This window comes from Rhagoletis zephyria, unplaced genomic scaffold, assembly GCF_001687245.7.
Source record: "Rhagoletis zephyria isolate East Lansing unplaced genomic scaffold, Rhagoletis_zephyria_1.1 Rzeph_scaffold_07856, whole genome shotgun sequence".
NCBI classification, from domain to species: domain Eukaryota; kingdom Metazoa; phylum Arthropoda; class Insecta; order Diptera; family Tephritidae; genus Rhagoletis; species Rhagoletis zephyria.
Window position 1 is genome coordinate 1 of NW_016164938.1, and position 22,248 is coordinate 22,248.

At 40.3% G+C, this 22,248-nt stretch overlaps 3 protein-coding genes across 3 annotated transcripts; 1 reads left to right on the forward strand and 2 right to left on the reverse strand.

The window, feature by feature from the left end:
• The first annotated feature begins 340 nt into the window (after positions 1-340).
• On the forward strand, positions 341-2,473 carry LOC108374565 (polycystic kidney disease protein 1-like 2). Its single transcript, XM_017630542.1, has one exon. The coding sequence runs from the start codon at positions 341-343 to the stop codon at positions 2,471-2,473; it is 2,133 nt and encodes a 710-aa protein (XP_017486031.1).
• A 2,458-nt stretch (positions 2,474-4,931) lies between these two features.
• On the reverse strand, positions 4,932-9,040 carry LOC108374566 (fibroin heavy chain). The gene is made up of 4 exons (XM_017630543.1): positions 8,684-9,040; positions 6,363-6,397; positions 5,129-6,245; positions 4,932-5,014 (listed from the first exon to the last, which is right to left on the reverse strand). The coding sequence occupies exons 1-4, from the start codon at positions 8,706-8,708 to the stop codon at positions 4,932-4,934; spliced, it is 1,260 nt and encodes a 419-aa protein (XP_017486032.1). The 5' UTR covers positions 8,709-9,040.
• A 6,674-nt stretch (positions 9,041-15,714) lies between these two features.
• thw (chitin-binding domain protein thawb) lies at positions 15,715-20,098 on the reverse strand (the record flags this gene model as incomplete). Its single annotated transcript, XM_017630541.1, is given in 4 exon segments — positions 15,715-17,559; positions 17,562-19,587; positions 19,649-19,918; positions 20,052-20,098. Coding segments are annotated over 4 exon segments (4,022 nt in total), but the record flags the coding sequence as incomplete, so codon positions are not given.
• Positions 20,099-22,248: the final 2,150 nt, after the last annotated feature.

Here is a 22,248-nt window from a genome sequence, read left to right on the forward strand (position 1 = left end):
GGCCAGTAAGAAAACTTGTAACAGTTCTTACTTTATGACTACTAAGCTGAAGGAATGCTTCGGTTCTCCTTGTGGATATTCCCGTGGTGAAGGAGTTAGCCTGTATGTCCCAAGAAATATACCTCTCTGAAGAATATAAGTTTTTAACTATTTTAACCCAAACCAGTATTGTGCATAAGTACTTACTATTAACAAGTTTTATGAAAGTACTTAACCTTGTTCCATTTCAAAGTCAACGCGTTACACATGTTTTGTTTTTATTGTGAAAAACTTGTCATTCGCATCAACAAAAAAATATTTTTCACTTAAGATTTTCCACAAATCACACATTACAAGCGTTATGAAGTCGCGTCGCAAGACACTTATTCTCTTCGGGGTATGCAACTTCATTGTTATCATCTGCCTAATCTTGATCATCTGCCTGTCCGGCTTCCTGCACGAGTCACGCAAATTTAGGGCGCTACTCTTCGTCATTGTCGTCGTGCTATTTTTCCATTGCCTCATTGGCGACTTCATCAAATTTCTTGGATACGCCTGTTATGCCGCATTGCGCAAGAAACCAGCCATACAGGAAGGACCGGATGTGGGACGCTCCGCAGCCACTAACAACTACGATGAAGACGCGTTGGTGCGTCTGCAGCTAGCTAGCCACGAAGCAGCCATGCACGCAACGTCAGCGCACTACAATGAGTCGCTCAATCTCAAATACAAACTGATTATCAACGAATTGCGGCTCTATGGACTCTATTTTCTGCTGCTAATGCTTTTGGTGGTCGGCTCGCGCGATTACCTTACCTACTACAATACACATACGCTTCAAACGGTTTTCCTGGAAAAGCGTTTAGATGCTGCCGGACTGTATTATGTGCACACGCCGAATGATGTCTACGACTATATAAGACGCATTGTGGTACAAGCTTTCAATCAGGGTCGCGACTACAATGAGGAGGTTATTGAAGAACCCGGCTGGATACAATATAATATAGCTAAGCTGTTGGGCGTTGTGCGGCTGAGACAAGTGCGGCGCTTGGATGAGCATATCGGTCTAGATACGCCTAGCTTCGATGAGCGAAATTTTATGCCACGTTGGCGTTTGCCATACGAACAGCTGCACTACATCAGCAAGTACATACACACTTACGGACCGTGGTTGGAGGGACAAGTGGATTGGAATATATTTACGCCGCGTCATCATTACGGCAATTTGCATACGTATGCAGAGAATAACGGTTATGTGACTTTTTTGTCGCGCGACTTGAACAATAGCCTGAAAATATTGGAATATCTGAAAGCATCGAACTGGATTGATGCGCGCACTGCAGGTGTCTTTATCGATTTTACGCTCTACAATGTCGACTCGAATATCTTTAGCGTCTGCACGATTCTGTTGGAGTATACACCCTTTGGCAATGTGCTGTCACATGTCGATGTGCAAAGTGTTGAGTTGCTGATGAATTTGGATAATGTGAACGGCATAATGTTGCTTGTATTCCTGTTGTACCTTCTCACCTTGATATACTTCGCCAAACATTTGGTGTTGAATATGCTCTACAAAACAAAAATGTCCTCGTCGCCCTGGAATGCTGTGGACTTTGTGATAATTGGTTTGAATTTGTTCATCCTGATTTTGATTATTGTACGCGAGGCTAAGGTGGCAGCGTTAATGGCGCGCTTCGAGGACTCGATGAAGCTGGAGTTTGTGGATTTTCGCGTGCCAGCACAAATCGACTATCTAGCCAATCTGATGATTGGATTCCTCATTTGCTTGACCACCTTGCGGCTGTGGAAGATTTTTCAGTTCGCTAAGCCTTTTCGTGTCTTCACACGCACGCTGTATCGCGCCCGCTTTGCGCTACTCACGCTGCTGGTGATCATCGTTATATGGCTAATCGCTTTTGGCATTAGCTCGTACATAATCAATGGCAATGACAGCGAACACTTTACGCACTTATTCAGAAGTTTCGCCGCCTCGATGAGCTACTCATTTGGCTTCAGCAGCACTGTTAGTCCCTACGATCTAACCTATGGCGGCTTGACGCTCGGCTTCATTTTGTATGCGCTCCTAATGTTTGTAATTGCAATTGTTTTGCTGAATCTTTTCATTACGCTGATTTGCGACTACTTTGCGGAGAACAAAAATACACCAGACGATGAGGAGGCGAGTGAGCTGGGCTTTTATGAATTTCTTCGAGTTGAATTCGGCAGTTGGGGTCGCTGGTGTAAGCGTACATGTTGCAGTTGCTGTGAGAAACGTGTCTATGATCCGAAGAAGCGCAACGTTAAACAACGAATCGATAAATCTGTGGCGGATGCTGAGAAGAAGGCAGAGAAACGAAAGTTGGCAGGTCGTGAGGATGCGGGTCCACCATACGGCCGGCACTTGCGTGATCTCGATCAGGTGCGAGCTATGGCGCGCAAGATGAATGCACAGATTGCATTGCTGCGCCGCCATCAACGTTGGCGTCGACGCTAATGAATGTTGGCGCGGGGGGAGAAAATATATTAGAAAAAAATAGATAGTTTAAAAAAATCATTTCATTTAAACTGTTATTATGCTTGTAAGATTTTTATTTAATGTTTATTAAAAATAAAATTATAATATCTTTCGTTAGCGGTTGTGTATGCCGAAAGAGAAATCTTAAGAGAAGAGTGAACTAAAGGAGTTGGAATAGAACAAGGATAGCTGACCTTTTGATACCAACACAATTTTGCCAGGCATGAAATCGAAGCCTGAGCAGCTCAACTCAGCGCTGCCAAAAGCCTCATACCTAATCATATAGAGGTGGAGTAGAAGCTCGAAAGATGTTCCGCCGTCTCATTGTCTTAAAGATAGGAAAGGCAAAAGGGATCGTCATGTATGCTGATCACAATCAGGTGTTTGCGCCACGAAAATTGAACAGTCAGCAATTTAACAAGTTGTATGCGTTCCCATCTTCCCAATGACTAACNGGAACAAGGATAGCTGACCTTTTGATACCAACACAATTTTGCCAGGCATGAAATCGAAGCCTGAGCAGCTCAACTCAGCGCTGCCAAAAGCCTCATACCTAATCATATAGAGGTGGAGTAGAAGCTCGAAAGATGTTCCGCCGTCTCATTGTCTTAAAGATAGGAAAGGCAAAAGGGATCGTCATGTATGCTGATCACAATCAGGTGTTTGCGCCACGAAAATTGAACAGTCAGCAATTTAACAAGTTGTATGCGTTCCCATCTTCCCAATGACTAACTCGTTGCGGACCCGGGAATCCCTGTTCTGTGCTCTCTCTAGCCGAATGGTCAGCTGTCACTTCACTAGTTGCTGCCAACAAAATTTAGTCGAGTCTTGCATTGCCGCATCCGCCTAGAAGTAGTCCAAGGGATAGTTAACGCCTTGAGTGCACGACAGATATGTATGTAAAATCCTGCATCTTTACTTAATATCCACCACGTAGTTCATGATCTTGAGGATTGAAAACACCTCGGTTCGGAATAACGGCTCATCGTTTGCGTTTAGGCAGCATTCACCCTTTGGAAAGTCTCTTTAGCAAAGACGGATTGCCTAATCTGCAGATTCTCTCTCTTTCCATCGTTGAGCTAGCGATGTAGGTAGTAATGCAATTATCTGCCACCAATAGGTCAGCAGCGTCTTTTTCCTCTCTACATACCTAGTTNACCTCGGTTCGGAATAACGGCTCATCGTTTGCGTTTAGGCATTCAGCCTCTGGAAAATCTCTTTAGCAAAGACGGATTGCCTAATCTGCAGATTCTCTCTCTTTCCATCGTTGAGCTAGCGATGTAGGTAGTAATGCAATTCTCTGCCACCAATAGGTCAGCAGCGTCTTTTTCCTCTCTACATACCTAGTTCCCTAGTCGACAATTGTATAGGAATCCTCGAACGAAGATCTCAGAATGTTGTAATCTTGATCTTGTTGTGCGCATAGAGGGTTTGCTGCAACAATTTTTGTTTTCCTAATATGAGAGTCGATTTTGCGGCTGTACCAGTATTGAAGACTTGCACCGGCTATGAAGAGCTCGGAGCGCACATAGGACTAGGTTTAGAGCCCATTTTTGACTAGCTCCGAAGAAGTTGTTGTATTTCACGTCGTTCAGTCAGGAATGTTACGTCACTGCACAGCAAATAGAAGCTGCTTCCAGAGCCATTTTGTAATTGAGGCCATCATTTGCAGTTACAATCAAAACATATCCTTCCAGAGATGCGTCTGCTCATTACTAAATATTTTATATTGGCGCGCACATATCAAAAACTTTACTTGGTCGGTCGCTTGCTATGTGGGATCGCTAAGAAACGCCACGCACGGTTGAAGGGTCTGCTACAAGACTTGGGAAAACCGAGAGTTCTCAGAGATTTTTGGACACATGCAGAGTATAGCGATCACCCTGGTCTCCGCTCGATGAGCAGACCCTAAATCCACATGAGTGACAGTGCAAGGAATGGGTAGGGTCCGTTAATTACTGCTCACTGAGTGTACTGTTGACAAGTGCAGTGCGCTTAACTTAACCTAATCATCATTGAAAAACTTAATAGGTATACTTTAATATTTGCTACGAGGATTATAAATTAAAATCTTTAAGTATTTGAGTACTTTATTTTGTAAAAAATGCATAAAATCGTACTAATATTTATAAAGTGAGATTCGCAAACTTAAACTAGAGAGAGAGAGAGAGATAAGTTCGTTGTGGGATTTGAAAAAGTAGACATGCCTTTGTAAAAGTGTTGTTAGGGTTAGTTTGATGAATTGAAAATAGTGGAGTAGTTTTACATAAATGATGATTAAATCTAAAAATAAGAATTTAAACTACGCAGTACAACCTAAGCGGTGGTACGGATGTGCCGCGGCAGGAACAACAAAAAAGCCGGGTACATGTGCCAGTGGTCCATTACGTGGGGAGCGGATTTTTTTTTCAGGTACGTCTATTTACAATTCACAATTTTAGGGCCGACGTTGCTGCTGCGATGGTGGTAGATATTCACGATTGCTATTCACGCCGGAATTGGCCGCGCCAGCAGGCACACCTGCGCCGCCGGTTACACCGACACCAACACCAACACCGGATCCATAACTAGCNGATGGTGGTAGATATTCACGATTGCTATTCACGCCGGAATTGGCCGCGCCAGCAGGCACACCTGCGCCGCCGGTTACACCGACACCAACACCAACACCGGATCCATAACTAGCCTGGGTAGATGAAATTGGTGCAACAGCATTGTTAAAGGCTTGAGCGCCGGTAGGTGCAGCGGCTGAGAAGCGACCAGCACTGACGGCAGCGCCTGCATTATAGCCCGCGGTCGATGGCACTGGTGTTACTGTGCTGGGCACAGCACCGTAAGCGGTTGAACGTAAATTGCTCGCGCCAAAAATGCCACCGCCGCCTGCTGGCAGCGTAGCGCTTGTAGCGCGCAAGCCACTGCCACTAGCGGCGCCTGGATAATTTGCCGGTTGACGCGCACCCAATTGAGCTGTGGCTCCCGCATTGCTGTATGCGCCAGCGGTGTTGCGTTGTTCATTGCCATAATCGTAGATGTAGGCGTTGTTGCCGTAAAGCGCAGGCGCGGTGCCGCATTCAAATTGATTCCACCACACGCAAACGAGTGTTTCCTGGCTAAAGATGGTGCCATTCGGACAGAGAAATGAGTAAGTGCGATTGAGCGCGCAAATGTGAAAGACCTGACACTGCGCCTCAACGTCCGAATAATAGCCGGGCAGTTGCTGCGTACAATCGAAATTCGTTTGCGGCACTTGCGCATACACTGGATAATCGACAGCCGGCACGCCCGGTATGGCAGAGTAGTCACCGTCGCCACTATAGTCCACGTCATTGAGTCCAGAAGTGCGCGCTGCGTTGCTGTAGGCTGACTGACCGCCAGCTAGATTCGACAGACCGCCGCCAAATTGTGCGCTGCCACCGCGCTGCTGAGCGCCTAAAATGGGACGCTTTGCTGCGTTAAATCCTGTGCCCACTGGTAGTGTAGAGGCGCCCGTGTTGCCGCTATAGCCGGTTGGGCCGGTTGCGCCGAGTGCTGTAGGCTGTGCGCCGAAGCCACCAAATGGAGATGCAGCGGCGCCTACTGTGCCGCCATAAGCGCTGCCAGCGGTTGAGGCATAGCCGACTGCGGCGTTTGTAGGCGCAGTAATGGCATTGCTACCGAGAGGAACTAATGGACGCAAGGCGTTTGAGCTGCCAGTGGTGCCACCGGCAACATTAGAGATCTCGGGACGCGCATAATTGTAACCGCTTTGTGCCTGGAAGAGAGTGGGAGAAAGAGAGGGTGAAAGAGAGAAATTAATATTCTATGTAAATCAGTCATGCCCAAGGCTGGGTATTGCCTGATGTAAATAAAGTCCAAAAACTACGCTTACCCAAGTGCCCGCGCTGAACAGCAACAGTGAAAGTCCTGCAATTAAAAGAAAAAGGCCAGTTAATTAGCAGCAAAAACAAATAGGTATTTACATATGTATGTAGATATGTATGTATGTATGTATGAACGAGTACATATTTTTGACCGCCTCAGCACAAAATGAATTAAAGACGTCCGCTGTGGCAAATCAAAATGCCTCTACGCGACGCATTTGGCTCTGGCCCAGTTTTCTAAGGCCAAGTTCGTCGTTGCTGCATTGAGTGTTGCCACAAGCGGCTAGTAGCGGCTGCACGTGATTGCAATCTGTTTGTGGCCAATTTGAATGCGAACATTTATCATTGCTTGCGGTGGTTTGTAGTGGCAACAGTGAATCGACAGCGCTGAACTGGTAGCGTAATGTGTAGGTATGTACATTAGGGTGCACCATTTTTCATAAAAAAATTGGTACGCTTCTCCCATTGGAAATGTTAAATTTATTATATTTTAAGACTTCCGCCAAAAAATTTTGGAAAAGTTTAAATATTTACGCAAGCTGGAGTTATTTGAGAATAATTCCAAAATTTAAATTTTATAAATAAAATTAATTTTTATAAATATTTTTTCATTTTTTTCATTATTTCCATGTCTGACTTTCGCAAACCGCGTATGTTATATGTTTATTACTTTTCCAAACAAGTAAAAATTTGGCAGGTCTCTTTGTCTGACATAGTATTCAGCATGACGCTTTTCTTTCTAATTCATGGGGCCAAAAATTTATTTTTTTCTAATATTCGTAGTTAATGCTACCGATTGCCTTCCGAAATTTCGTAAAATAATTGGCAAAGTACATTTCCTCTTACAAAATTCGGCAAAAAAAAAATCGGAAAGAGAAAAAATTATTTCTTTAAGAATTCTTTAAGATTTCTCTGCTATTCAAAATACATACTCTGAAAGCATGATTTGCAGTGTATATGTAAGTATATATGTATGTATGTATGTAACTCCTCTAAGTGTATAATCCACACGTGCCACTCTGGCCATATTTCCAATTGTTTTGCTGCCGGTTTGATGAGCTTGGCCGACTTCCGCTGTAGGCTAATATTGATGACGTTGCAAGTAACCCTGGCTTCTTCAAGTAATACTTTTTGTAAATACATATGTATGTACATACAAACATACACACATGTACATGTAAATATGTCGATATACATATGTATGGTATTTTGAATGAATTTCAAAGAGTTCGCATTGAATTTTAGACTTTGTTTTAAAAATAAAAATTTTTGTTAAATTTTTTTTTTTTTAGATTTTAGGCACTAATTTCTTTTTTTATTGATAAAACTTTTTCCTTTTCTAATGTATTTTTAAATTTTATTGTTTTAAAAAGAAAAAAACATTGTTTTATTTCATTTAATTTTTAAAAATATTTTTATTTGGTTTTGCTCTATTTTCATTTTATTTTCTTTTTTTTCAGTAAATTTTTTTTTAATAAACTAATAAATATTGTTTCAAAAATGAAAAAAGCATATATATTTTAACCCAAAAAAAACTTATTGCTAAAAGGCGAACAGCATAACGCTAGGGCCTCTTCGCTTTCAATTAGCCTTTCGAAAGACAGTGAAGAGCTTACAAGATGGTTGCCAGAATTGACAATTTTCTAACGAAAGACTTTCTCCCGAAGGACTGTAGTAAGTCGAAAGACAGTAGTTGATTTGGTGGATGTAACAACAGCTCTTCGTGGATTGTCTCGATTAATTCCAGAGGAGAAAAAAACACAGTTGAAAATGCGGAAGAAAAGTACTGAAGTGGTATTTAAATAAAATAAATTTCCCGGGGTTTATAAAAAAAGATATTTTAAAACTATATGGCAAATCCAACCGAATGTAGTTTTTATAAGAAATTTTATTTATCTGGAGAAAACTAACTAATTTTAGATGCAAGCATTTATTTTTTTACTTTAATGAGCCTATAATTTTGAAGAATAAATTTAAATTTTCCCGATATATTGTTAAATTATTTAATATATAAAATAGGCAGCTATGTTCATTAACACCCGTTAAAAAAGAATTTTTCTTCAAAGATTTTTCTTTTGTTAAAAATTAAATTATTTAGTCTTGCACTACTTTTAAATGAGAGATCCGAAAGCAGAAGTATCTTATCTTATTCATACAAAGTTGAGATGGATATTTATGCCTATGTTTTTTGGGTGCCGAAACCGAAAATGACTAAGAGAAATTAATTTATCTCCTCCCCAATAAATTAAATTTTTTAATTTTTTGTTTCTTGAAATAGTAAACAATTTTGTTGGATAATTTTCTTATTATTGTTTTTACTTGAACTTACCAAAGTAATTTAATATCTTCAACATATTAATACGATTTTCAAAGAAATACGATTTAATGCACAACTCGCGTTTTAATTCAAGTAAGATTGCTCTCTTTTCTCAATTACTCGTACGAGTTTATTAAAAATTTATTAAAATTTTTTTCCAAAAATGTCTAAGACTCCGCTTTTCTTATAAAATTTTTTTCTTTTCTTAGATACCCAGGCACTCCAAAACTTTTCCAATTTTCAAAATTTTGTGCGCATTCACACTATGCACTTCCCACTGTAACGCAAACTACACGGCGTATACGCAACTATTATTCGTCCAAAACGAATGGAAAATGTTTAAATTTGAACAAAGCGACCCGACCCACGGACACTGCGTTTGTGTGGATGCATCTCCAGAGTTGAGCCCTTTTTATACCATCAAACGATGAGCACAGCTCATTCCAGTCACCGTTGGGCTGCTTCCAATCCCAGCGCAGCAATTGAGTGCCGCACACCACCGAAGTCTCCACATTGAGAAGCGGCAAAAGATTAGATATGAAAATAGCCATCCAATTCCATTGCAACTTATGCATTTTCATTCTAAGTAATTTTGTAGAATGCTCAGCTGTTATACAATTTGTTAGCTGACTTTGCAACTGATTGATTACTTTAGTTGCAGAAGTAGAAGCAGAAGCAGCAGCTGCTTACATTTTTTATTGTTGTTAGTTATGTTGTTGGTGTTTTCGCTTTTCGTGTGTGTTGCATCTTTGGCGAATTTACGATATGCGATTTTTTATCAATTCCCTTGGCGCATGGGCACCCGCACTGGCATAGCATACGTATGTAGCTCGTACGTACATATGTATTTATTTATTTATGTATGTATTGTTGTATGCATGTATTTACTTATATTAACTTGTTCATACATTGTTGCTCGTTTGCCTTTTTCGCTTTTTCTTCGCGTTTTCATTCCAATGCCTGATTTATTGCCATGGATAATCCTATTGTTTGTTTGCGAGCCTGACCCGGCCCATTAATTGAATTTAGTTAATCGTGTGTAGCGTTCTAGTCAGTGTTCAGCAACATAGTTCAAATACATATGTATATTAGACTGCAGCACTCCCCATACAAAAAATAAAATCGCTACTATTTTCCATTGGAATTATAAAATCTATTATATTTTAAGACGTCCACCAAAATATTTCGGAAAAATATTAAGATTTAAGTGAGCTGGGCCGATGTGAAAATACCTCCAAAAATGGAGTTTTTATGAATAAAAATAGTTTCTTAAAGATTTTTTTTTGAAAAAATCCCCTCAAATAACAAAACGGTTTCAGCTTAAAATATTTGCATAAAATTATTAAAAAAAAAATTAAAAAAATTTTAAACGGAATCGTAATGATGAGATTTTTGATGCTGTTTTTTAACTTTTTTTAAAGATTGTTATAACAAAAACTTGAATAACTGAACCTAAACTCTTCCGATTTAGACTTAGGAGGTGTCATTAGAAAGGTATTTTCTCTACCTTTTTATTTCTTTGCTAATAAACTCATTCAAAGGATGAAAGAGAAAGGTAGGATGAAGGAACGTCATTCAGAGTTGAATTAAGATGTGTTGGTATCTGAAAAAAAAATATTGGGACACGAATGACTGTTTTTTGGACAGAAATAAAAACAGTGTGAAAATACCTTTCTATTGAGATCCCATAAGACTAAATCAGAATAGTTTTGGCCCAGTTATTTACGTTTTTCATAAATCAATCTTTGAGAAAAGTATCAAAAAACAGCATCAAAAATCTCATTCTTACGATTCCGTTGAAAAGATTTTTAAATATTTTTATGCAGATTTTTTAAGCTTAATCTAATTTGTCATCTGAGGAGACTTTTTTCAAAAAGTTCTTTAAGAAACTATCTTTATTCATAAAAAACTTCATTTTTGGAGGTATTTTCAAATCGGTCCAGCTCGCTTAAATCTTAATAGTTTTCCGAAATATTTTGGTGGACGTCTTAAAATATAATAAATTTTGTAATTTCGGCGGAAAAACCGCAACTTTTTTTGGTGATGCAGTCTAATGTATATGTACATATGTATGGACATTAGGGCGGCCCCAAAAAAGCATGTGAAAAAGTAAAGTCGGAATTTTTACGCCCTCACTCACTCCATACCGAAAAAATATACCCCCCCCCTTTTCTTTTGAAATCAAAAATATTTAGAGGTCGCTCAAAGCGCTCACAGTTTTTCATGTATTTTTTATGAAAAAAACAACTTTTCGTAGAAATTGTATAGAAATCAATATTTGTCGATCGAAAAATTCTGTTTCTCTGCAGGCGATTCCCAATAAAAATACCCAATTGAAAGCCTCCTGAAGAGAAACTAAGTTGTCCGTTCGAAAAATTTTTATTTTCGAGAATTCTATACTATTTCTAAGAAAATTGTTTTCTCCCATATAAAATACATGGAAAACTTTGAGCGCTTCGAGCGAGCTCTAAATATTTTTTGATTTCACAAAAAAATATTTTTTTNCAGATCCTAGAGGGTGTAAGTATTAAAATTTCGACTTTCCAGCTTTTGGGCCACCCTAATGAATATACATATTATTACGTACGTATGTAATCAAAAAATACTTTGCTATGTAATATGTTTGTTGCTGTTTGGCTTATTCCCATCGCTAATTAACTGACATATTTTTGATGATTATTTTAAGAATTAGCTGCCACTGATTGACTTATTCGTATTTTCCAAGGTCAGCTGATATCCTTGCCGGCGTGGTTGTATGCAAATTAGCAATTTTATCATTAACCGGCTTGTTCAAATGTCAAATTGACCTCTAACTTTGAATGCATTAAGGTGGATTGTGCCACACCAACTATGCATTGGTTGTCAGGCAAGCCAAATAATTGTCAAGGCCTTTGCTGGGGAAATATTTTCAAAATAATTGGCTCACTCATTAGTGGCTCCATATGTATGCGCACATTTTGGTGAGCATTGAAGGTAATGGTCAATTGTTTCAAGCATCAAGATCACAATAAACTTGAGATTTGTAGTTGAGAACTTAATTGGAAAATGGAATTGAAATATGTACATATGTAAATATTTTTGAATGAAGTGATTGAACGGTTGAAAGACTAGGTCAAGGACCACCGGTCGAAAACTACAACAGTATTTCGCCTTACGCATTGAACGGGTGTACGCTGCGGTGGAGTGGTTCGTCATACAATGTCGGTTGCAGTGTAAACTATCGATGTATGCCTACGGTGACCATAAATATGGATTCAAAATGAAGGACAATTTTTCAAAAATATACCTACATATACTTACTTAGTATAAAAATATCAAAGAGTATTTATGATTCTAAATTCTTAATACATTTTAAACTTAAAAAAACGAATTACGTTTTCTTCATCGATATTAATCTTTTTTACATGAATATTTATAAAAGTATAGTAAAACATATTATAATTACAAAGCTTATACGAAAAGTGAAAATCTTTAAAAGATTATTTTATAGGCAAATTTTGAGTCGTTCAAAACGAAAACAATAACTTTTTTTGTTTTTTGGTACTTTTCGCAGTAATTTGTCAAAAATCGACGTCATGAATCGACGTAAACGACGAGTTACAAAGGTATTTATGTGCCCTTTTCAAAAATATATAATTTGTGCAGATTGCGCTTCATAGCATCTACATTTCTAATCCGATTTTCATTATCTTTGGGTCAAAATTTACTGTAATGATATATCTTATTTATCGAATTTTTAAATTAATAAAAAAAAAAATACCAAATAAAGCTGCGTATTTGATTGAAACTCTCACTTTTTTCGACTTTGACAACAAAATGCAAATGGTCGCCTGTGNGATTGAAACTCTCACTTTTTTCGACTTTGACAACAAAATGCAAATGGTCGCCTGTGGCACTAATAGTTTTCATTGAAGTCGCCACAAGTTATATATTTTGGTAAGAGGCACATCAATACCCTTCGAGCTGTAAGTCGCTTACGTTGATTGGGAGAGTTTTTCATGAGATATTGAAGAAAAGCTACGAAAAGTACCAAAAAACACATTTTTGAAAAAATCCATCCATTGTCCGATAATTTTAAAATAACGAATAAAATGCGGGACAAATGCAGGACACTTGGAAAAAATCAGTACATTTCCAGGTTTTTTAGGTTTGAAAAACTACGCAGGACCGATCTTTGAAAAACAGTACGGTCCTGCAAAAAACAGAACGGATGGTCACCGTATGTATGCCTCCAATTCATGGCTTCTGACGTATCTTGGAGGTTGCTCTGCTTTCAGCAGGCGTCATTACGGATGCTACGTAATATACTACGTATAGTTCTAGTCATATGCCTCAGTAGAGGGTCTTTTAATTTTTAATATTTACTTTTATATTTTTTCCTATCAAACTGGGCGTAGTTTCGCCTTGCGGTCCTATATCCTCTAATGACATGAAAACATGAAATAATGGAAATACTTTTGCAAAACATTTACCAGCTAAATGTCAACGAGATCGTGTACTTAGAGTCAGAAAGACAACAAAAAAATTTGCCAAATTCGACGAGCGTCTTTCAAGTGATGAGAAAGGCTATTTGGCTTCCCTTCAACTATTGTATACCATCATAGCATATTTAATAAAAGGTAGCAAGTTATACCACCAGGGAGGGCGACAGAACGATGCAGCGGACCTAAAAATGAGCCTGTGCATATAAACTTTAATCAAGAAGGGCACCAAAGATGAAGGGAGAGCCAGAAAAGATATTTTCTCATCTAAACTGCATCGACAGAAATTTTCGCAACACTTTGACCACTTCAGTTAATTTACCCATACATATTATAAATATTAAAGAAAAATTAATATGGTGTCTGTTTGTATGTTTGTACGTGCATCACATGTCTCGAAAACTAATGCATGAAACCGATATATTGCTAGATATCTAACTTAATATATAAAATGAAGAAAAATTAGGAAGTTGCCATCTGATTGAAAGTTTCAGCTTAAGTTAATTGATAAAATAAAGTAGATATCGCTATGTGACTGTCAAAGAAAGAGGTTTAAAAGGCTTACAGCCGAAAATATGTTTGTTGAAGGTTGCCACCTGTTTGAAAATTTTAATTTATTTTCATTGATAAGATAAATTGCATATTGCAATATGGCTATTAAAATGAAAAGATTTAGGAAAGTTTAATGTCGGAAATATGCCGGGTATTTGCTAGCATCAAATAGGAATGTTGGCGAACCAGAAGACAACGCAAAGTCTTGCTGTCGGAGGAAACAAATTTTCGTCTTCTTTGGCAGTCAGACAGACAATGCAAATTCACTTACTATCTAACTCAAACCAGAAAAAAGAATTTTTGATAAAAATGAATATTTGCTGTTATGGGACGAGCTTAAAGTAGATACAATTCAAAAAAATAAGTTTGTAAGACAAATTTTAATTTTGTCGCAACTAATTTAAACAAATTTTTCTACTTGTGCGGCTATATAATAATCTAATCTGATTGTTGATCGGGTTTTTTAATATATCTGTGGTCAAGCATTGCTTTAAATTTTTATATATGTATCTAGTGAATTTTGTAAGACAGTTTCATTTAGAATTCTACGTAATTTTGTGAGTGGAAAATTTTTCGACTGCTAATTTTAAAAAAGGATATTTAAAAAGGCCCTAGGAAGCGAGCTAATTTGTACTTAGGACAAGTAAATCTTAGATATGTGTGTCATATCGGAAATAGTCCCATCTGCTAGGTATTGCGAGCTAAGCTTCTATTCTTCTTTTTGTGGACACACCTCCTGTAAAGTTTATAAATTTTTTTTTGTGGAGCTGAAGGAAAACTTTACGATATGTACATAAAATAAATAAAGAATGTGTAGATATTAACGACTCGCAAATCTATTGATCGCTCTCTGGACGAGATCCGTCATAGCACAGTTTTTATTACATTTCGTCTTGTTCTGGAGCAAGAAAGATTTTCAGCTTATATTCTGGAGAATTACAGAATCTTTGGTGAATTTTTGTAATTGTTCACGAGCCTTCAGGTTTGAATTTATACAGAGCAGTGGCATCCCCCCTACAACGCTTTTCAAATGACTTTCAATTAGTTTACTAATTTGATTTTAAGTTACTCTAGCCTTTCTTTTAAGCAGAGATCTGCAAAAAAAATTTACCAAATAAATAGCAGCAATATAAGCTGTTGCTATTTAAGTGCTTGTCAAAGAACTGCACAAACTCATTCAATTACGATTCGAAGTTACTTGTAAAACACAAGTATAATTAATGCCTGTTCGAAGGAAGAGAAGTCAACTCACAGCTTTAATAAAAATACCAGTAAATATGACAAGATTGTAATTGAAAATCTATAAGCTTTTCGATATCTCGTTAGACATATACTTCGTGCTCTTTTACCAATTCCCAATAAGTCAGCTCATATATATGATACAAGTAGGAACAGGAGATGTAACCAAAAATTTCCGAAATAAACCAGCCTTTGCTTGCTTGTACCATTTTAAGCCTTAAGCTAAAAACCTTGAAACTTAGTTAGCCTGTCGCAGTTCTCTGGCGTTAGTAAATAAAACCCTTGCTCTTAATTTAATTACATTTTTATTTATTTATTCGTTCATTGTATAAATTGTTGGTATTAATATACATACAAAAATAATATTACAGTGTGGCAGAATAAAACGTGTCTCTAATAGGTAATAAATATTTACAAGAGCGACGACAATGGTAAGACGTATTCAAAAAAAGTGATAAGTAGCAGAAAATAAAATAAAATGTAAAAGAACATATTTCAATAACCTAAAGATTCTATGTACGAATACAAAATATATTCCGAGTATTTTCGATTTTCCACAATACAAATGCAGCTGAGCTAAAGCATCGAAATTAAAACTAAGACAAAACTTTTATTTAATTGATTTTTTTTTTTTAATTTTTATCGCACAATAAATTTGCTTGAGAGTACTTAAAAATATTAACTAAAATTAAAAATAGCAAATAAAATAATAAACAAATTAAATACAAAAATCATTAAGAAATAAAATAACCAAAAATAGTGAAAGTAAAAAGTACGAGTATTTCGCTTGATTCAGCAGTTATTGCGAAGTATTCGTTCGGCGAGTAGACATCAAACGCGACTGACAATTGGCGACAGACCTCAATTCCCACCGTGGCAGTGTGCAGCACCCATGCTTCAACCAACTATGTATGCACTACTCCCCTTCTCGCCTGCTTTATCGTCTGCTAGTGAATTTCGAGGCCAATGAGTATAATGACTTGAGCAGCTCCAGGGCGCGTTCATCCGAATTCGAGCTGGTGCTACTACCGCCGCTGCCGCCGCCCCCATTGCTAGACGCAGCTATGCTGGCTGTGCTCTCCTCCGGATCCTCGACGCGAATCTCGAACTTCGTCGTCTCCTCTGCGCTGCCGTTTGACTGTGTGACGGCTGACGGCGCTGTTGTTGTCGTCGTCGTCCACGCAGCGCCTCCTGTGGTCGTGCTGATGCCGGCAACCGGCGTATTTGTTGTGGCCGTTTGCCGCAGTGTGGTCTCCGCTGTGCGTGTAGTAGTTGTTAACACCGAATGTGGTGCTGGCGCCGATGCGGCTGCTGATGCGACTGACGCTGCCGACGTTACCGCAGGCGCTGTCTTGTCACCTTTGATGTGTGCTGTTTTACCCTTCTCATTGGCAGACGACAATTTGCCGTCCATATCGATGAGCGCGTTCAACAAATGTTTGCGTGAACGTTCCAATGCTCTGCCATTCTGATCGTCGCACGTCTGTATGAGTAGCAGTAGCAGGCTAAGCACCTGCCGGTTATGTTCCGCCTGTTGCATCACATTCTTCAGGTGTAATGCCTCCGATTCGTTGAGGCCACCGAAGAGCTTGTTGGCGATCCGTTGCAAACCGCTGCTGGAGGGCAATGAATCCTGCGGCAGATTGTATGTGTGGAAGAGTTCTTGCCATGAATCGAGTTCGGCCGATTGCTGCGTGGCAGTTGGATGGCGTGTAGTCTCTTCTGCGGAACCGAAGCGGGTGTATGGTTCGCTGCTGCGCAGTGTTGTGCGTTGTACGTCAGATGCAAGTGCACTTAGGTGGCCGCGCAGCGTTGTGGGTGGGACTAGTGTTGTGGATTCCCTGTTGCCGAAACGTAATGAACTATCGGTGGTGGTGGTGGTGCGTGCTTCCTTCATGAGCCCGTCATTGATGGTGAGCGGATCGAGGAAGTCGGTCTGCGAGATGTGATTCCAAGGATTTTCAGTTGGCCTATGTTCCGTCTCGACAAAGGCGGAGTTGAGTTTGCCATTGTTTAGCTTCAAATTATTGCGCTGCATAACGAATGACTGAGTCTGTTCGCTGTGAAGGAATTCGTCATGTTCGCTCGAGTCGCCAAAAGGTGGCGCCAAGTCGGCTGAAAATTGTTGCCTTAATTTTTGGCCGCGCGCATCACCCGAGCGCGGACGGTATGTGGTCGTATCGGGCGCATCGGTGGTGCTGAAGAAATCATTCGAAGTCGTGGAAAAATCGAAATTGCTGTTAATTTCGGCGGCGATGCTTGAGGCTGTGGCCGGAGTTTCGGTAACTGATGGCGGCTGCGTCGGCAGATAGGTGGCCGCTGTGCCGGAGTGGAAAAGTGATCTATCGGTGCTGGTGATGGGCTCAAAATTTGGCTTGCCGCTAACCACTGTAGGCTCGGTTGGCCTCACTGATTCCAGTTGTGCACGGAATGTTTTGGGGTCTTCCAAGTAGCTGGAGATGGCTTCCGAAAAGACATGTGCGATTTTACGTGAATCAGGCTCATCTGTTAGGTCACGAATGGTTGCACCGGTGGTACCTATTTGTGGGAATAATGTGAATTTATCATTCGCACCGCTAGCTGAGTTCTTACCAGCCGTGGCTGGCGTCTGTTCCATGCTCTATCTTCGGCACCCTGCAAGCCGAAAAGATTCGAGTACTGATTGACAGTACGTTCGCTTAGTAGACTGGCGAATATGTCACCCGCTTTCGTGCTTGCAACTGGGGTGGCGGCGGTTGTCGTGTCAGTTGCTTTTTCGATTCTACCAATGGTTTGAGCTGAGGCATTTGTTGTGCCATCCACGTTTGCGACAGTGCCTGGGGCTGCCTTTTTCTCAGCTGATGTGCTCACCGCGTTGCTTGATGCTGCATTCTGTTCACCTGCGAAGTACTTGGCCAGTGAGACTAATGCATCAGGTCCCGAGGATGGCGGTATGTCCAAACCTTCGCGTGCTTGTCCTTGGAATTTCGATTGGTCAGCATCATCGAACTTCGTTTTCAGCATATTAATAGTTTTGATCATTTCCTGGACATTGCGTGTGACCGCATCATTGTCATTTGCGATTGTTTGGGGTGCAGAAAGGAAATCATCCCCACCCGCATTTTGCGTAGCTTTTGGACGGCCAGAATTGCGCGGCAAGTATGTGGGTCCGGTGGGTGCCGCCGTTGTTGAGGTTGTAATAAGGTCTACTGAGTCGGGACGCTTTCTTGAGCGCTGCACGGGCAATTCCGCCTCGATTGAGCTCTTTGACGAAACCGAAGCTTTGTCTTTTTCAGCTGATGAACCCAGATTACTCCGCATGCCAATTATAAGCGGACGCAGCGTTGTGATAGGCGTTGAAGTTGTGGTGGTGTCTTGTGTGCTTTGTCTTCGCTTAGTAGTAGCCGATGAATCGGTGCCGGACTTATATCGATTTGGATTCGGTGTCGAGGCTACAATGTTCGAACCAGCAACGGGTGAACCCTTGATGTAAAATCCTTTACCTTCGGTGGTCTTCGACTTGGCCACAGTTGGCACTGTTGGCGTGTAGAAAGGAGTGCTACGTGTTGTATCCAATCGACGTGCCGTCGAATATGTGCCCGCTGAGTGGTATGGCGTGGTGCTTTGTAAACGTGCTTCCGCAAAGCGTGTCGACTGTTTTGGTTCATTCGAGTCTGTATCTGATTCAGCTTTGATTGAAGTGCCAGCGCGTGATTTGGCGCGACCCTCCACCGGAGTGACTTGCCGCAATGGCTTCTCAAGCAGTGAGGGTTTTTTGGTGAACTCGCGACTCTCAATGCTCACATCTCTGGACTCTGCCGAGCTAATTTTTGGCTTTGTTTCCTCGCGATAGCGTTGTTGGCCACGTTTAAAATCGCGCTCACGTTCATTAGACTCTTTTTGATAAGCGTATCCACTACGTGTAGACGGAGAGCGTTCGCTGTTGTTATCCGCGTCGCCATTTTTACTGCCACTATTGCCACTTCGATTGCCCTTGCCTTTACCATTTCCATTTGCCTTACCACTTCCATTTCCATTCTCATTAGCGTTGCTGTTACCATTTTTATTGCCATCCACATTGTTACTCGCACCGCTACGACGTCCATCCACATAGGTGCCACTACGTCCATTATTCCTCACTCGCGAGTCCGCTGACTTTGTTTCCACAGCGTCGACATTTGCCTTCTCAACCCCGAAACTATTGCGCCTACGGCCATCCACGAACGAGGCACTTTCCGCTGCGACCTGCGTCTCATCATTATTATTATTGTTGTCTATACTGGCCGGTATCTGCGTTTTCTCCCCTTTCAGTTGCTTTTCACCTGAAATATCCTCAAAGTCGACGGCCTCCAGCGAGGGTTCTTCATTCGAGTCGAAGCGTCGTTCCGGCTTGGCTGACTGGCGTAGACGTGGCGCCTGACTGGTCACCTTCGGTTTGATATCCAGACCACCGCCAACAATATTGAAACCCTGCACCGGCACGGAAGGACGTATGCGTTGTACGCGCTGTTTGTTGAGTATTTCCGCGCTATCTGCATAGTAGCCGGGCGAGCCAAGGCAATTCACCTTGAACCACCAGTCGCAAGTGAGTTCGCTTTGCTGAAAGATGGTACCATTCGGACAGAGGAATGATATCTTACGACCCTCTTCGCAGATGTGAAAGACCTAGACAGCAAGGTGGTTGCATTAGTGTCATCCAACAGTTCTAAAAAGTGTGCACACTTACCTGACAATCGGTTTCCATGTCGGCAAAGTAACCATTGCCAAAGGAGCGGCAACTGAATGTGGTTTTCGGTATGCGTGGATAGATGGGAAAATCGATGCCCGGTCTACCGACCACACCCTGATACACCTCATAGTCGACATCCTCGTCAGAAGAGCGCTTCTTTAGATGATGCTTGTGTTCGCTACAATCTGTGTGCGCGTCATAGGGTTCCACTTCAAACTGCGCGGCACCGGTTTGTTTCGCTAAAATACGTGCTGGCGTGCTGTCGCTCTGCAAGTAAAAAAGAATATATAAAGAGCGCGTGCAAGAGCAAATGTTTGTTCGAGTTGAAGAGAAATTAAGGTGAAGCAAAGAGTTTGTTTGTGTGTGATGCAATGTTTCAACTATATTTACTGCGACTTACTTCTGTTTCGGCGCTGCTGATGCTGATAAATGTGGCGAGCAGTAGAGCTGTAAATATAACGTAAAGTTTTAATTAGCTTTCAGATAGTAATAAGAGCGTAAATAGTATGTATTTAAATACAGCTGATGATCATTTTCATAATGAAGTAAGAGATGGCTGATTGGTGGGCAAACATGTTTTCTTTACACCGCTTTCACAGCTAAACTGTACATCTAAGGTATAAAGAATTATTAACCATTAGAAAGATATTTTTAAGGCTTAAGTGCAGAAAACTATTAAAGTTTCAAATTAGTTTAAAATAAAGCGAAAAAATCGATTCAAAGCTGGCACTAACACAAATGCCGTACATGTAGATGATTGCGGTGGAAATTCCTCCTAAATGTATGCTTTAAAATTGAAACTGATTTAAATAAGCGAGCCAAGAAGCAGTTTAGGTATAAGATTTATGTAGATCGAGATTCTTACAAAGAAGGAGGTAAAGTTAAATATGAAGTCGAAGAAGCGTTGGAAAGGGCTCGAGCCGCCCCCCCTAACTTACAAGTTTTCCAACAACAATGCGGATAGCTTTGGATATAAGTACCAGTACACATGGGAGTCGAAGGAAATGGGTAAGCCGATCAGTAAGCCAGAATGGCTGCTGCTTTAATGCCATTAGGATCTGAGCCCTTCTTTGCGGTAGATCTTAACATGATAAAGGAAACGCTGAGAAAGGAAAATACAAAACTGAGGGATCTGCATTGGCGAAACACCACGATTCTTCGTCAAAGCTAAGAGCCTTCTAAGGAGGGAACAATCTTAAGAGATACATGCTACTCATAAATCTCCCCAATGAGAGAGATTACAGGTATTTTGTAGGGCACTTATATCAGCTAGGGATCTGATCAACCGATCTATATCATTTTTGTAACTTCGCCAAAGTGAGATCATTACACCTCCTCCTGGAGTGTGAGTCTGTTTCACGGAAAAGGAAGAGGTGCATAGAACATCTATGACCAAGAGAAGAGCACATACACTGCTACTTTCGGTATCTATTCTGAAATTTATAGTTTTTAGGGCTAGATGCAGTGTTGTTATAAGCTGCAGATAAGTTCTTGTTACTGGGAAAAATTAATGCCTGAGTTATGAATATTAACATCTTGTGACCTGAAGAGTATGGTACTATGTTAGAAGATCAGTCTCTTTAGAGGGAGAATTTCAATGGTCATTGGGCTACACCCGTGGCATGTCAAGTTAGGCTGAAATGCAGAGCATCCCGAGATATCCACAATGACTACTGTAGCAGTTGCCTACGTTGAACAAAGGCTTGAAATGATCAGGCATTTACTCTGTGAAATCTCTACACCCCTCAGAAAAAAAATTCTAGGGTATATGATTTTTAAGTAATTTAGGGGTAGCTGCAGACTTTAAGATACCGCAGTTGTTACGGTTGGTAGAGTCTATGAACTGGTTTGATTTAAAAAGAAGTAGATATTCAGGGCCCATGTGGTATCGTAATGGGTGTTTATCGTTACCATCTGTGCCGGATTATAAGACAAAGCATCTACAACAATCTAACTTAGTGCATCAGAATACTTGTCGTCCAGACTAAATCTTTGGTAGAGTCAAGGCAAGCCTCAAAATGTTGGAAGAAAGCTTCGTCATCTGACATGGTTATACTTCAAACCAACCTCCAGCACCCTTACAATTTGCCATGGTCAAAGTTTTTCCATGTTTTGGAGATTTCTTATCGGAATTGAAAATGTGACAGACTCCTAAATAAAAGTAGTGTTCAGATTTTGTAATTACTTGTTCGAAGGTGTCCCTACAATTCTGTCTCACTGAAGAAAAGGATTTTTTCGTGAAATGATTTGTGATTTTACCGCTATTGAGATGTGTGTCTGCAAACCAAACTTGACAAAGGATGACGGAAATTCGTTCCAAAATAAATCAATTTTGAGGGTCTTCATAGCATTTTTACGGATCTTTTGAAATGCGTTCAAGAATTTTCGAGATTTTTTTAGCGACTTTTTGGGATTTACTGAGATGTTTTTGGACGTTTCGTAATTGTTTCGGGATTTTTCGAAATCCGTTAACAAGTCTTTCGGTATTTTTCGGCATCTTTTGGTATTTTTTAAGAGTTTTTGAGTATTCAAGGGATTTTTTCGGGCCTTGCGGGATATATTTTAGAAATTTCGGGGTTTTCGTAATATCTCTGAGC

What these genes read in the sequence shown, in the direction of transcription:
- LOC108374565 (XM_017630542.1), top strand. Translation starts at nt 341, where the DNA reads ATGAAGTCGCGTCGCAAGACACTTATTCTCTTCGGGGTATGCAACTTC.
- LOC108374566 (XM_017630543.1), bottom strand. Translation starts at nt 8,708, where the DNA reads ATGTTGAAGATATTAAATTACTTTG. An exon ending in GAAGATATTAAATTACTTTG is followed by an intron (nt 6,398 to 8,683) that starts GTAAGTTCAAGT and finishes TTTTAATTGCAG; the next exon opens with GACTTTCACTGTTGCTGTTC. An exon ending in TGTTCAGCGCGGGCACTTGG is followed by an intron (nt 6,246 to 6,362) that starts GTAAGCGTAGTT and finishes ACTCTCTTCCAG; the next exon opens with GCACAAAGCGGTTACAATTA.